The sequence below is a fragment of the Rhamphochromis longiceps genome, linkage group LG19 (genome assembly GCF_057381845.1).
Source record: "Rhamphochromis longiceps isolate RC_006_pf linkage group LG19, R_longiceps_female_GT1.1, whole genome shotgun sequence".
Classification (NCBI taxonomy): domain Eukaryota; kingdom Metazoa; phylum Chordata; class Actinopteri; order Cichliformes; family Cichlidae; genus Rhamphochromis; species Rhamphochromis longiceps.
In genome coordinates this window covers 9,337,985-9,353,392 of record NC_140575.1, presented here as the reverse complement: position 1 = coordinate 9,353,392, position 15,408 = coordinate 9,337,985, and the positions used below count along the sequence as shown (strand labels likewise).

General features: G+C 42.6%; 1 protein-coding gene across 1 annotated transcript in view; it reads right to left on the bottom strand.

The window, feature by feature from the left end:
* Window positions 1-1,837: 1,837 nt before the first annotated feature.
* The window catches only part of atrn (attractin), a 134,147-nt gene continuing 120,576 nt past the window's right edge, over window positions 1,838-15,408 (bottom strand). The window contains exons 27-29 of the mRNA XM_085391408.1: window positions 15,213-15,320; window positions 5,239-5,353; window positions 1,838-2,045 (exon numbers count right to left, since the gene is read on the bottom strand). Of these exons, the coding sequence (XP_085247534.1) occupies window positions 1,921-2,045; window positions 5,239-5,353; window positions 15,213-15,320 (348 nt within the window). The 3' untranslated portion in view covers window positions 1,838-1,920. The remainder of the gene's footprint in view (window positions 2,046-5,238; window positions 5,354-15,212; window positions 15,321-15,408) is intronic.

Genomic DNA, 15,408 nt, shown 5'->3' with positions numbered 1-15,408 from the left:
CACCATATTTCCTATAGGTTGATACACCAACAAATGTGTCGAAGGCCTAAAAGTGCTGCAGTGCACAACTTATATCCTGTATATGTGAACAATAAGATACATATATAGCTACATGCAAAATTGAACAAAGAAAGAAAAACTAAAGCAAAAAATGGCACAAACCCAAATTTGATGCTTTAGTTGTGACATCTCTGTTTTAATCTACCAATCTCAGTTTTTCTGTGTTTGCCTTGAGATTTTTTATTCTGCATTTTCCCTCATTTTCCCACTTGAAGTAATGCTGCTTTAAAAGCAGGACCGATATTTTAGATGTAGACTGTAGACAAGTGCAGGGAAAAGCAGCTGAGGGACCAGACGACAACATAAGAGACATGGAGGCCAATTCAAAAGTCCATTTTTAAAAAACGATGCTCTTAAAGAAACAGGCACTGACTCATGCATTCTGGCTGCTAACAAAAGTAAAAAAACACTGCACTTTACCATTTAAACGCTGGGGTTTAGCAGCTCCACTGTAGCCGCATCGATAAGGGCACAGACGTCGCTGCTGTATGGGCTAATTGGGCGGTTGTAGATAGATCACAGATGTGGAACGATCGCAATCGAATGGCACAATAAGAGCGGCGGAGATGCTGGTATCCCGGGGGTAGGAGGGATGCATTGCATTTTGGGAAATGAGAGCAGTAATTAGAAGGTATGGATTTCTTAGGCAACAGTCTCAGAGCTCAACAGTTGCCCTGGCAGCGGTCACTAACATCAGCCAAATCACTTCAGTCAGAGTCACGTGATCTATAGGAAGCCTGTGTCACAATGGTTTCGAGGACAATTTTTAATTGCCAGAGGTCCCCCCCCCACCCCACCACTACTTCTAGCTCTGTGTGTGAGTGAGCTTTGCATGCTGCCATTGGCTTTCATTAGAACTGGAAGAGTAATTAGCTGGAAAAGTTTCAATTGCACTGGCGATCCAGCAGCCAGCCGGCCAGTACGGGTGAGGCATTGCAGCGGTCTTGCCTTGTGCGGCGGACGGCTCGGCAGCCAAATGGCCAAAGACAGAGAGACGAAGCTCCAGACAGGCCGCAAGAGTGGGCAGCGGGAGAAGACACATAGGCCGATTGAAATGTCACACACTCTTTAAATGGGCTCTGGCTACACAGGCAACCTCCTACAGTGGATCCTAATTAAAGGAAGACTGAACATGCTGTTAGCTTGCTCGGAGGCCAAACTTTGCAGGACTCCAGTGACAACAGCCCTCAGTGCTGAGCTGTGAACATGACAGCAAGTGACAATGGGCTACAAATGGGTACAAGGGCTTGCTGAAGTGTGTGTTATGCGTTTTTGTGTGTGCATGTCCAACTGAGCGTGTCCAGTTTTGTTCCTGCCTCTGAAATAACACAATACAAAAGAAAGAACAACAATAACTTAAATAAAATGCGAACATAGACGGTCGCAAAGTCTCTGGATTTTTTTTGTTTTGTTTTTTGTTTTGTCAAAAACTACGAGACAAGGATCTCTTCTAGCAGCAAGCCGTGGCCGCCTCGACTAACGAGGTGGTGTCGACAAATGTAAAATGTTTCGCTGAGGGGGAGGGGAGGGGTCAGCACCTGCTCTGTCCCTTCCTTCCTTCCTTCCTCCCTCCCTCCCCCCTCTCTGTGTCTAGTTTCTGTCGATCAGTTCGAGGGGACTCCAAGCATCAAAGTTCCTGTAGGAGGACAGGAAGGGGGAGACCTCTGAGGCTGCAGTCTGCCAGATGTCTCGGCCCCCTTCACCAAAACGTTCAAGTCCTGCGTCCCAGCATGCACCTCTCCCTGCCAGAGCGGAGCTGGTGGGAGTCTCTGAAGGATGGGGCTGAGGCGAGGGGAGGGTGGGGGAGGCTGATGGGAGAGCTTTTGGTGTTGGGATGGTAGAAGAGGACAGGGGATGCAGTCAGATGCAGGTGGATGGCTGTGCTGTGGGCTGCTGTTTACGGTTCCTCAGTCCGCCAGACTTCTCCTTGTACCCCACACACATCTGCTGAGATACATCGACCAGCGCGCTGGCCACGGCCAAACCTGCGCACACAGGAGGACTCGTTTAGTTAAAGTAAAAGATATAAAACTACAAACATGAATTACTTTTATTACGCTTTTCCTTATTTTCTGTCATATCAACCTGTGAACTTTGTATAACATATAAAACATGTCCAAAGTTTCAAACATGTGCAAATAATCACACTGCTCCACAAAAGACAAGGTACGATCTACTATGATCAGGGGTGCACATGAGTGGTCCACAGGTGTGCATGCGACATGTGCGCCCCTGAATATGATCACCTCAAGCACAGAGCTTTGTTTTTCTTTTTCTTTTTTTTGCGAGAGGCAGCCAATCAGAAGACAACTTTAAAAAACCTAAAAAACACAGTGTGACCTTTAAGACAGAGGATGAACTGCGATGTTAGCACTTTTAACCTCCAAGAATACAAATGTGGAGCTGGGAATGAGGATAAATGATCAAGTTTAAAGTAGAAACTGACCCATAAATAAGGAAATCGATGCATATAAGTTAAATTAGAGGGAGAGAAGTTAAATGCTAAGCCATGTTAAAATGGCGAGGAGATCGTTTATAATTAAGGAAAAAAATTAAGACACTGAAATGTATGCACTGGTAACAGTCTCAAAAACCCAGCATTAATTAGGCTACACTTGCAATATGAGGCTAACTCTGAATGCAGTAACTGTAATGTGGGGAAAGCTGCTGATGTGTGGAAAGCAAAACACACAACTGCCAACTCACAACCGCGTACACAAACGTGCAGAGCTGGCAATCATTAACTTACACCACACTTCATCAACATTTAATAACATTCTCTGAGCCATGAAATACCAGTAAACTCCATTTATCACCAATATTAGACGCATTTATTGCAATCAAGTAAACACTGAAGGCATAAAAAAGAGAAAACGGCTGCGCTAGGGGTCGCATGCTGAGAAATCATACAGATACTACTAGTTTCTTATTGGTTGAAAAAGAGAAAAAAAAGCAGGATGGCTCAAATCACCTAAACGAGCCGAAGATAGAAATCAGTGATAATCTGTGGTGGTGATATCCTTTTGGTTGCTATGAAATGAGCTAAAGAGTGCTGTGAGGCTGGGATGCTGAAAAACTGAAAGCAGTTTAAAGATCTGAAAGCAACACGGCTGGATGGGGAGCAAGTTAAAAGCATTATAACGGTAGACCCCCCCCCAGGGCACGAGGAGATGGGAGGAACACGGCTAACATGGTCTCAACAAAAGCTGCCCGAGGGAAAGCTCCATCGAGAGCCGCGGCAGTTTTGTTATGACAAAAGGACAATGTGGTAATTAATAAGGGCCTTAGGCATGCTGATGGTCTGGGGATTGCAACTGTGGGAGGCAAAGAGCTATACAACACAGAGGAGGAAAAAAATACTGAAAGAAAGGCGAGTTGAATTATTGAGACAGTAAAAGAAAGAGAACAGGAAACAAAAACTAAGAAAAGGTAAGGGAAGCAGCACTTGGGTCTTATCAGAGGATCTTGAAAAGAAAGATAAGGAAAACAGATGAAGCATGGGTGGGAATGTGAAGACAGCAAGTGACAGAGCAGAGGATGAAAGAAAGTAATGGACTCAATTCTCAGTGCAGTCAGAAGTTGGGCAAAAAAAAGGAGGAGGAAGGGAAAGAAGGGAGCAGAGGGAAACAGGAAAAACACTAGATTGCACTTTAAAGCAACGAGGATGAGAAGAGGATAGAGAGGAATCAAGCACAGAATGAGTCTGCATGGATATAGCTGCAGTATGCTTCCTAACACACCAAGTAGATGAAGGTAGGAAAGCAACAAGCAGTCTTCATTTCGCCACAGGAAGAGGAAAAAAGGAGGGAGTGAAGAGCAGTAACTGAGGAAAACCAGGAATAGCACTGCTGCTTTCAAGCTGCAGCGTTTTTAAAAATGAATACATCCACATCAAAACGATGGTGCTACATGAAGTAATTACTGTAAACATGTTAGACCACTGTCGAGATGGATGTGCATGATTTTGCTGAGACTAAAAATCACGCAATCCCCAAGTAGCACTCAGAGGTGTGGTTGGTTCTGCGAGTAATTTACAACTGTTGTGCTGTTTTCCAAACACAGGCACAGTCAGCTGATGTCCAAAAACAGGCAGTTAGTGAGGTCGGGTTAATTGGTGATCCTAAATTGCACATAGGTGTGAATGAGAGTGCGAATGCCCCGTGAGAGGCTGGCGACTGGTCCAAAGTGCACGCAGCTGAATTTGAGTAGGTCCACCACTAAAAATCAGTCATGTGGTCAAGTAGAGCTCATGAGATCACTGTGAAACCTTGAGTGCTCTCCATGGTCCTGAAATCACAACGGTTCAATTTGAGTGTAATTAAATTTAATATTTTACGTAAAGGTATTGATCCAGACTGACGTCCATCCAAGGCCTGATTATTGTCAGGATGGGGTCCAAAATCCACATCGTGATCCCTCCGTTCTCTCCTTTCTCCAACTGCTAAAAACTAAAGAGTGGCTGGAAGGTTTTGCTGCCGCAAGTGAGCTAATACAGGGCGCAATACATGCTTTTTTCCAGCGTTAAATATCAGTGCAAATAGCACGTCACAAATCAGTTTGCACGCTTGATTTAAATATTCTCTCCTTCCTATATTTTGAAAAAGGAACCAAGAAATCTCTAAATTCCTAATTTTTATGTCATCTTCTCACTGTGCTCTGTTTCTAAATGCTGATAGTGCTTTTTTACCTCCCACCAAAACCCAAATCTGGTCCTTGCATCCTAATTTTTTTTAATTTACATATATAGGCCTGGGGGAAAAAAATAGATGCGTGAGCTCTCAATTATTTTTTATCCATGTATATTAAATGCATTAACTTGGAAGCATTTTGCAGGTTTATCCTGTACAAATATTAAATAAAATTTTAACTAATCTATAGATTAAGAATCAAGATCACCAGTTTCATTTTCTTAAAACTGAAGCTGGTGTGTGTGTGTATACACTGGAGGCTGGATCATAAAGTCAGTGTTGGATAACAAAAGAAAGAGGAAGTGAACCACGTTGAAAAAAGACTGAAAGGCTCAAAATTGTCATGGACCGACTAAGACCAAAGCTACAGTACATAACAGAGGGGGGAGGAAGTCAGATCAAGGAAAGATGATGTAAAAAAGTGAGGCTCAATCAAACAAACAAGTCAGGAAAGAAAAACAAGTGAAGGATTTTAAAGGCTGCGTCTTACCAGACTGTCCTGGAGGAGGGATTCCGCCAGTGCCCCTGGGTAACCGTACAAAGATGGAGAGCACGGCGGCTTTGTTGCCAAAGCAAGGCTCGAGGGCGATGGGTTTTGGGACGGACTGTGGAAAGAAAATGGGAAAAGAAGAAAAAAGTATACATCACAAGGCTCTCAAATCCTGGTGAACACACACCATTTTCAAAGCCGTGGATAACAGAGGCTTTACTGTTACTGTTCTTGTTTGTGTCAGCAACATGCACAGAAACACAAAAAACCCACCTTTCTATCCCGTGCTGAGATGCAACTACTGATCTGCAGGCACAAATTGCCCACCCCTCCAACCTTCAAAATCCCCAACTGAGCACAATTTCATGACAATGCCGCATGTGTGCAGCGTTGGCAATGAGTGGCTATCAAGCGAAGACGCCTGAATGGAGATTTGGGTCGGCGGTGCGCTCCGGTCGCTGCAGGCCGTCTGACACGCCTGACTCTCTAATACCAATATCTCCTTTTTATCAGCGACTCATCCATATGTGGGGGATGAGTCCCCCCCCCTCCACCCTGTAAACACTGTCTGGATCTGCTGCTGATGCTAGCCTCGTACAATATTTATAGTTTTACCTCGACAGAGGATATGGATATGGAGAATGCCACCATCTTGCCTGCATACAGATAACTTCCTGTGTCTCTGGCTTTGTGTTTTGAATTCCTGAGCCGGACAAGAAAAATTGGGCCATGGCATGGCTTCACACACTACTGACACTGCCTCTCAATGTGCTCAAACACAAAACCTTCCAAAACAGACAAGTTGAGATCCTTCCCATGGCAGTCTTTATACTCTGGAGAGTTGAGTTTAACTCCCCGAGTGGGAATGCAGCTAAAGTGACACACGCACGCACATACAGCACTAGGCACACACTCTTTTCGCCTTTTCACTCACAAATTCATCACAGCTTGTCTCTCTCACACATACAGATACACACACACACACACACACACACACACACACACACACACACACACACACAGTAAGTATACACATGGGGAGCAGGGCAGTAATGATATTCAGGCTCTGACCCATTTTACACATTTATTCTCTGCTCCGTCTCTCTGAGGCTTACCTTTCATACCAGCAGGATACACAGGCTGTCTCGCAGGTAGCTAGGGAAGTGGCACAAAGACCTGGATGCCTCTGGGTGTCTGTATGTATGTGTGTGTCTGAGTAGGGATTCAGTTCAGCTGGTGCTGTAACAGAAGGGAGTCTGTATTTGTTTATGCCCGCACACATGTGTGTCTGTCTGTTTATGGCACGTGTGCTTTCGGAGGTGTGCCTGTGCAATTGGCCGTGCTCAGGTACAACCTGACAGAGAAGGGCATTTTATGCCCAGTTATGTGCACTGAATACAGTACGCCTTAGTGGATACCATCATGCCTTCCAGACACTCAATAAATGTGCTGGTGATTTTACACGTCGGCCTCATGCATGGATAAACCATCATATCCGTTTTTCTCTAAAAGCAATGACTGCAATTTGACTGGGTAGGACACTCTGGCACTCCCGTAACATTTTCACACAGCTGTACCCTCTTATGGGAGATGTCCCAAGACGGGGTTCTTGCACGCAAGAGATCGCAATGCTTCGGAGCACTGGACGCTTGATGGACAGGCCACTAGGGCGGTGTCGTAACAGATAATCGACAGGGCCTATCTCTCTTCTACGGCCTCGTGCAACCATGCAAATGCAAACCATGCTCCTAGATTTTGGGCAAAAACCAACATGGCGGCCTGCTAGCAAACTTTCTCTTACATTTAACAGTCATTTTTACTATTTTTGTCCAGCAAAATGCACCTCTAAAAATAACACCATTTAATGCAAGAAATAAGTTAGTATTCCAAGATGCATTCAGCCAAAGCCTATGTTCATATAACAACTGGCTAAACAGAAAAACTGGCTTTACACTTTGCGCTGCGTGTGCATAACACCAATGTGTGTGTATATAAGAGCTCGCAACACTTTCTCCTCTCACATTTACACACACACAGCATTAAAGCCCTTCCTGAGAACTGACGGGTGTTGGCGTGTCACCCTCTGGAAACACTGCAGTCGAACCAGCAGCAGCAAATAAATTTCCAGACACTAAAGCTGTGGCCTGCTTCTCAACTCTGACACGCAATAAATAAATTACTGTAACAGTGGCACGGCTTTGAGAAATTAATCTGACTAATGTAGACAAAGAGGCCCATAGATAATAGGATGGGTCACTGCTTTGTTTTGCATTCTCTTCTCCTTCAGCCTCCTTCTTCACCTCCACCCCACTCTTGTAAAGATATTTTTAAAAGGCTAAAATCACAGAGAGTTTATGCTTTACAATCCATATAGTGTGCCACAGCGTCTCCTTCATGACCTCTGACCCAGACAAGGGAAAACTTCACAACAGCTTATCACGGTGAAGACAGAGCTCCTTCTTCCATGTAATGTTCTCTATTAAAAAGGGAAAAAAACACTCTTTCACTCCCTTGCTTTTGCCATTTGTTTGTCTTTTAAATCGCTTGCCTCGGTGGTGCTCACTGTCACATTTCAACATCAACCCCAAGTTGTAAAAGAACATGTAAAAATGCTGAAAAATCTCACAAAAGACAAGCAAAGTTTTTTTGGGAGACGATAATGTGACGTAACAGCTGTAGAAGTGACAAGTTAACAGCTAATAACAAAAGTCTACTGTAGTATATAACATGTAGTATTATATGAATAGAAACATATGACCTGCGCTTACTCTCTCTCTGCTTTTTTAAACACGTCTCAGTGCAATACTTTGCATGTTTTGGTTTATGCCACTTTCACAGCTGTTCAGTGACGCTATTGTCTCCCCAAAACTACTGTAGTGTTTTTGTTTTATGTACTTTGTGTTTTATCCAACTCCCTGTGTTTTATTCATCTTTTGTGTATCTTTAACGTTGTCTTTGTGTTTTATTCCATTTCTGTTGTTTACTGGTGTTTTCTGTGTGTTTGACATCTGAGGGCTACCACAGCTATCACATAACGCAGCCCCTTTATATGTTTGCATTTAATAAGACTAAAGGATTTTTCTCAAAAACGAGCACTAAATGCCTCACTAAACGTGAAAAAATGATTTCCGAAACTCTTAAACAGTCTTGCCTCCCAACATCTGTGGTTACTGGGGAAACTGTAAGTGTGCTACGCTTCATCCCATGTGAGACACGAGGCTGCTAAACTCTGCAAGCTGTCAAGTTTCTGACACTTGTGTCTGAAATGACACGTATGAACCAATCAGTTTATCTTCAAGGAATTCCCCTTACACATATTACACTATTTATAGGCACAGCTCTTTCTCTCTTTCCTTTCAGTGAGTTCACGAAAACAGAGGCTGAGCAAGAATAGAAAAAAAGCACGAGTCCTTCTCTAAGAGTGGATTTCAATGGCAAATACAGACGAATTCACAGCACAGATATCATGTTTAATGCATGTGTATGATGACCTTGTCAGCTAGTGTTCTGATTTTTGAAATAAATAAATAAAAATCAGGTCTGACTTTGATTACTATCAATTTTCTGGAGCACCTCAAACACTGTATACTGTATAGAAACAGAAAATATCCAATTAAGGTTTTTACAGAGAATGAAAAAAATAGATTTAAATGAACTACACATTAATTTACTTTTTGTGAAGGTTGCTGTGGGACGCAGTCAGAGGTGTCTATAGCGCTCCAAAGGCACTTTAGAAAAGCAAAATTAAAGACTCACAAGAGAGGTGGCAGAGAACCAGATAAAAGCATCCTATTTTTCATTTGATTAAAGTAAAAGCCAATATTTTCCCCCAAGGCAACAAAGAGAAGAAGAAAAAAAAACCAACCTTAATATCCCTTACAGCTTTGTGTGATAAATGAGTGATGACTCAATAACGAGATAAGACAACAAAGCACTCACTATAAGGATCATTTCTTCCCATTTTCAAAATCACGGTGCCAGAACATCATTATATTCTGCTGACACGGATTGCTAAAAAAAATGGGAATAAAAATACCGACAACTGACAACCAATACAACATAAGGTAGAGCAATACCACACTTGGCTAAGTTTGCTCCTCGATGCCTTGGTACAAGAAAAGATGAAACAATTATTTTGGCCTTGCCAGAAGCACTTCAACTAGGCTGGGTTTGCTCCAGTCCACGGGCCTGTTTTTGCCTCGGGCAGAATGGATTTCTCATCCAATGTTTTTACAACTGAAAAATAAGTGGCGCCGTGATGACTCGAGCACATCTGTATTCTGTGTAAAAATAAATAAACAAAAAAAAAAAAAGAAGAAAAAGACTGGCAGCTTTTAATTTCACAGCTTAGAGTCCAAGTCCAATTTCCACCGCAGCAGCTGCAAGCTGCTCTTAGGTTGTGACTTGTTTTCGTGTCGTTTCTCATTTTATAACACCGGTATCCCATATTCAGACCGAAGAGGGAGTAGGCACTGCGAATAAGTGTGGTATTGGAAGAGACTCGCTATCAGACTGATGTGAGATGTGACAATGGGATCATTTTGATTTCAACAGGCCTTGTTGCATTGTCAATTGCGGTGTTCATCAGCACTGCATCCAGTGTACAACCTCAATTTCAACTTGACGCTACTAGGCAGGTGCTTCACTTTCTATTTTTGAGAAAAACAAAACAGGAAAAACCAAAAACCCCAAAACAAACAAACACACCTAATTTATCTTCCACAACATACATTTTATTTTGTCCTATGCAGAAATTAAGGGATGGGGGGGATCAAAAAAACAACACCTTGAAAAATTCAATTATCCATCCTTTCAAACTCTTTGAGCGTGCTTTGTCTTTGCCTAAGATGTTCCCCGAAGGAGGTGTCTTTTTCTGTGGTCTTCTTCAGAAGCTGCATGTTAATAACATTCCCCAGCAGATGCCTTTGTTATATGGTGTTGAAGCGCTCTCCCCCAACTCCGCCGGCTCCCCCTTGCTCAACCTCCCTCACCAGCCGCCACTCTGGAGAGTTATCTAGAGTGGCCAGGCAGAGCGGCAAAAGGTTTTGTTAAATTACCTCCAGTAATTAGCCCAGTAGGAAGAATTGCCCACACACACACAAAAACACACATACGTTCACATTGATGTGGGCATACAAAGCAACCGCATGCTGCTCCGCTTTCATCCACTGCATTCGTTTCTACTTTAGCAGCAGCCAGGGGATAGTTTTCCCCTAGCAGCAACAAGAGCAAGCCAGTCTCCCTGTTGTGGTGACTCACCAGGTACAGCCGCACCACTGAGCCAACTTTGAGTTTTTAGTGAGTTGGTTTCTTTCCACCAAAAATCATTTGGCACCCTGTAATGGCAACATATGGTGATGGATTTGAACTAAATCCTCCAGAGAAGTTTATATATAAGTGCAGTACTGTGCAAAAGCCTCCAACCACACATATTTCTTTATGTTTTGCTGGGCAAATAGGCAATATGTGCAGCAATTTATTCAAATATGCAATTATAAATGGAAAAAGCATGTAAGTATACTAATTAAAAGTACCTGCCCCGTTCCCAATGTAACATTTACATGTTTTCAAATCACCAAACTGGTTTTAATATTAGACCACGATGAAAATGAGTAAATACAAAACAATCTTGATGGACATTCAAAGCTCTTCTTTGAACTTTGGATGCCTTTTGTTCGGTTCTCTGTCAAGTTGATCCCGCTGAGCTTCAAAAATGTTCAAGTATAATCCGTGACTGATAATGTTCCAAAAAATGCTTTTACTGCACTTACAGTCAGATCAAGCAAAATAAATATTGCTTGGTGGAGCCAATTTGGATGGTTTTTTTCAGCATTCATAACTCAAAAAGATTCCCAGCATCCCCGGCTGAAATGCAGCCCCAAACCATGATACAGCCTCCACTGTGTTTTACAGATGGCTGTAGACACTCGCTGCTGACCTCCTCTATACATACATGAACCAAGTTTAAATTTGGTTTAAATTTGAATTTGAACCAAAACATGCAAGTATAGGATCTGTTGCCACTAATTTTCCGTCCAGTTCTTGTCTAATTTAGAGGGGTTTTTTCACTGAAGCGTATGTGCAGTAATGCCAACCGCATGCTAATTTTATTTGAAGACTAAAGACAGCGGAAGAGAACAATGGCTGTCATTTTTAATACAAACGCACGCACACACAAGCTCAAACAAACTGAGGTATCTGATGTGCTGGCCAAAACAAACAAAAGGCACATACTTTTCTTCTAGTGCTCCCTCATCTTTCAGCCCATTTCTGTTTGTTGGTTTTTACATAAGTGCCAGAACAGAAACACTGATTACTGACAAAACAACATAAAACACCTCAGGAAATATAACCTCAGACATCAAAAATGTGTAATTGCATGTAATTGTAATTCAATCTGGGAGGAAAAGTCCTTTTTTTTCCCCATTTCACAATGAAATACAGAAAGGACCTAAAAAATGAGGTACACAATGAATATCTTGTCTTTCATAAAGAAAAAACAAACCCTAGCAAATAAAAATAACTGAGCACTGATCTGCGCTGATTGATTTTGCCTCATTAAGACAGAATGTGACGACCTTCTCTGTACCTTTAAGGGCAAGTATTGATAACTCAGTATATCTCAACAAAGATGTGGTTATTTGAAGGGTAGTTAAATAACTTCTGATGCACAACCAGTCATTTTGTCCTATAATCAGGCCTGAAATGTGGCAGACTCCACTCTGATCAGAAAACACTACTCCTAGTAGGGTTTTAATAGGTAAAGACACCAACATTAGTAGAATACGCCTGACCTGCAGCTTAGAATGACATATCATAAACACGTTAGATAAAACAATACTTTTCCCTCCCAATAGCAAACACTACTTTTTTTTTGCCTCACATGTCCTGATTTCCTCTCTTCACACAGTATCTATGAATAAAAGCAGAGCAGAAGGCGTCACAAAGGTAATCATCTGCCTGCTATGCTGGGACCGCAGGCTGCATTTGGCAAGAGCTGAGTGAATATATCTCATCGGCGGAGCAAGTTTGGACTTCCCATCGTGACTATAAACAACTTTAATGATCTTGAGCTTGCTGTGCGGCGCCTGGCCTCCCGTATACTCTGACTGTGGGCCTTAATACACAACTGTAGCATCCTGATAAAACAGCATGGAAACAAGGGGAAGAACCTGCTCCGAGTCGCTCAATCTGAGCTGGGAGGAGATAGGATAGCGCACACTCACTGTGAGCAGGTTAAGGCACAGAAAGCTGAGGAGGAAGATCTAAATTGGATCTCTGCTCCTGGGCTGCTCCTACCCTGATGGAGAGGAGGAGAGCAGGCTGGGAAGAATAGAAGAAACAAGAAAAAAAAAGACCAGGAAGAAGAAACGGTAATGCAGAGCAGGAAGAGTCTGATTCTGCAGCATCTTTTCTTTCTCCGCCACAGCGACACACAGGAGTGCACACAGAATGCACATAAACACACACAATAAAGGGGAAAAAACAGATAAGGCCAATAGAAAATCCTAGACAGCTGATAGGATCATTTAAGGGCTAGTAAATTAGAGGAGAACACTACAGTGAAGTAAGGATGTCAGACAGGGCACAAGAGCGACGAAAAGAAAAAGAAAAGATACAAAGCAGAGGACAGAATGAGTCAAAATGGAGAAAAAAGTGAAAATAAAGAGGACAAAAGGAGGACAAAACTGGAGGCAAAATATAAGAAGACAAGAACAGAAGAAGCAATATAAATAAAGAAATGGGAAAATATACTGAATAGATTTGAATAAATGACATGAGAAGAGAAACGACAAACGGAAGCCAACAAGAAAAGAGTAAAAGTAGAGACGAGAACCACTGCTGGGTAAAGGGGAAAAAAATCGAAATGTAGAAAATGCAAGAATGCATTAAAAGGGGAGAGAGGGCATAAAACAGAGAAAAGTGGAAGAGGCTAACCAAGGAAATTACAATGAAGAGCAGACAAAGGAAAGACAAAATAAGATAATAAAAGCCCGAGATTAACAGAAGAGATGAAAACAGGACATTAAAAAAATGAAAAGAAAGGGCAAATGATAAAGCAAAGAAAGCAAAATGAATAAAATGAAGATAGAAGAGAAAAAAACAGTAAAAGATGGTAAATTACAAAGAAGTTAAAAGAAGGCGAGAAGAAGAAAGAGGGACGAAGAAGGAGGCAGTAGGGAAGGGAATATTTAAAGGAAAGGAAAGATGAGAAGAGGAGAGAAGAAGTGAGGACAGAGGAGCAGAGATGTGAAGAGGCGGCATAGTTTCTGTTCAAGCAGGGGTTTGATTAGCTGCTGATCTTCCTGAGGGGCCCCACAGCCTTTGCTAGAAGTAACCTTGTGCTCATGATCCAAGCCCCTTGAGATGCATGGACCCTGTCAGAGCCGAGGGGCCCTGAGCTAGCCTGCTGCACAGTCCTATAATTCTGAGCTGCATCTGCATTCAGGGGTCATTCATCACAAAGCGCACAGTCACAGGTATGCCTGCCTGCGGCTCTGTGCCGTTGTATACTAAACTGCAATTTCTATAAGTGCACGATTCCTACTTTTAAATGTTTTCTGCTACTGCATCTATTCTCGGCATCTGCATTTAAATCCACTCCGACTTCTACTGCCGGCACGTTAAACTCCGCTCTATAATGAAGTCTTCTAAACCTCCATCTCTACCTCACCTTGACCTTTATGTTTAAATCTACCCTTCTACTACTTTCAGCACTTTCTCTCTACACAGATTTCTTTTCACCGTACCTATAATTCAGAATGTTGTGTGTGTGTTTGGAGGGGTGGCGGGGATGTTTTCACTCAAAAAGCCGTCAGGATAATCAAGTCACGACTCTGTCTGAAGTATTCGGTTCCCACATGTAGCACGCAACAGGAGATGGTCTGCATCAGCGGGAATCTCACTAGTGGAAATATGCCCTTTGAGTTATTTGAGAGTGTGCAAGTAGCAGGATGCAACCCTTTGGTAACAGTAAAAACACTGAATCATTACCAATGGTCTCATATAGGCACAAATTGGTGCAATCTCACATCGCGCAGACTGTGCAACAGAGCTACCGAAGTCCACTGAGCGATGATCAAACTGAAATGGACGGTATCTGTCACGGCTGAAGTGCATGCATGTGCAAAAAAACGGCTGTGCAGTCACTTGCCAGAGTACTCAAAACTGCCTTTAAGGTAGTTCCCGAATGAAATCTTTACCAGTTTTTATGCTGCACTCCAAATATGAACGAGTAAACTTGCTACCTTTATTTTCTGCTTGTCCATCAAACACACTGATGCACTAAAACAAGTGTGTTTTCTAAGATGAAGATTATGATTTTATTGTTACCCCCTAATTGTTTCATTATCTTCATGTCTGCAAACACTTTGCGTGAGAAGGTGTCAATTTTTTTTAATCAAATGAAGAATATCTCAATGTGGGAGGTAAGTACTGTCTTAATCAGCAGAACTGTATTCTTGTCTGCATGTATTTAACTCCTGGGTTAACTCAATTCATTTCCATTAGAATTCACAGGCTACCCACATAACCTGGAAATAACTGGTATAATGTGCTGTGTTACTCATTGGCAGCCCACATTCAACATCATCCAACCCTCGCACTGTCCCGGCAAATGCACACTGCATTGACCCTCATTAGATGTACTAGACCTGTAATGCACTTCAAACTCTTCTTCATAAGAGAGCTCAATTTGGCCTTCTTGGCTTGCTGAAAACTAATGAGATCTCCTTAAAAAAACATTCTTCAGAGCCAACATTGACGTAAAGCAGATGACGTGCAGTACATCTCTCCCTGAGCATAATCAAAAAAGCAGCCAAAAGACACAAGACTGAGCTCCCACTTGAGGGCAGATGAGTGACACGGGCAAACATAGATGGAACTTTCCTGCCTGCGGTAACCGTCAACCCAGACAAGAGAAGTAGATCTCTGGGGTTCTGTGTTGATTGCTTTAAGGAAAAGGTTGCGCTAACCTTGACGTTTCCTCCTATGAGGTCAGGCGGCTCCTCCTCAGTCTCCAAGGCGACGTTGATGGTGGCAAAAGGCCGGCTGGCCATCTGCTGCATCTCCCTCAGCAGTTGCTAAGAAAAAGGAAGGAGAGTAATGCGAAGGTCAGTGACAGATAAATACCATCTACTGTCCATTCTCCAGACAACTGCCCATCAGGAG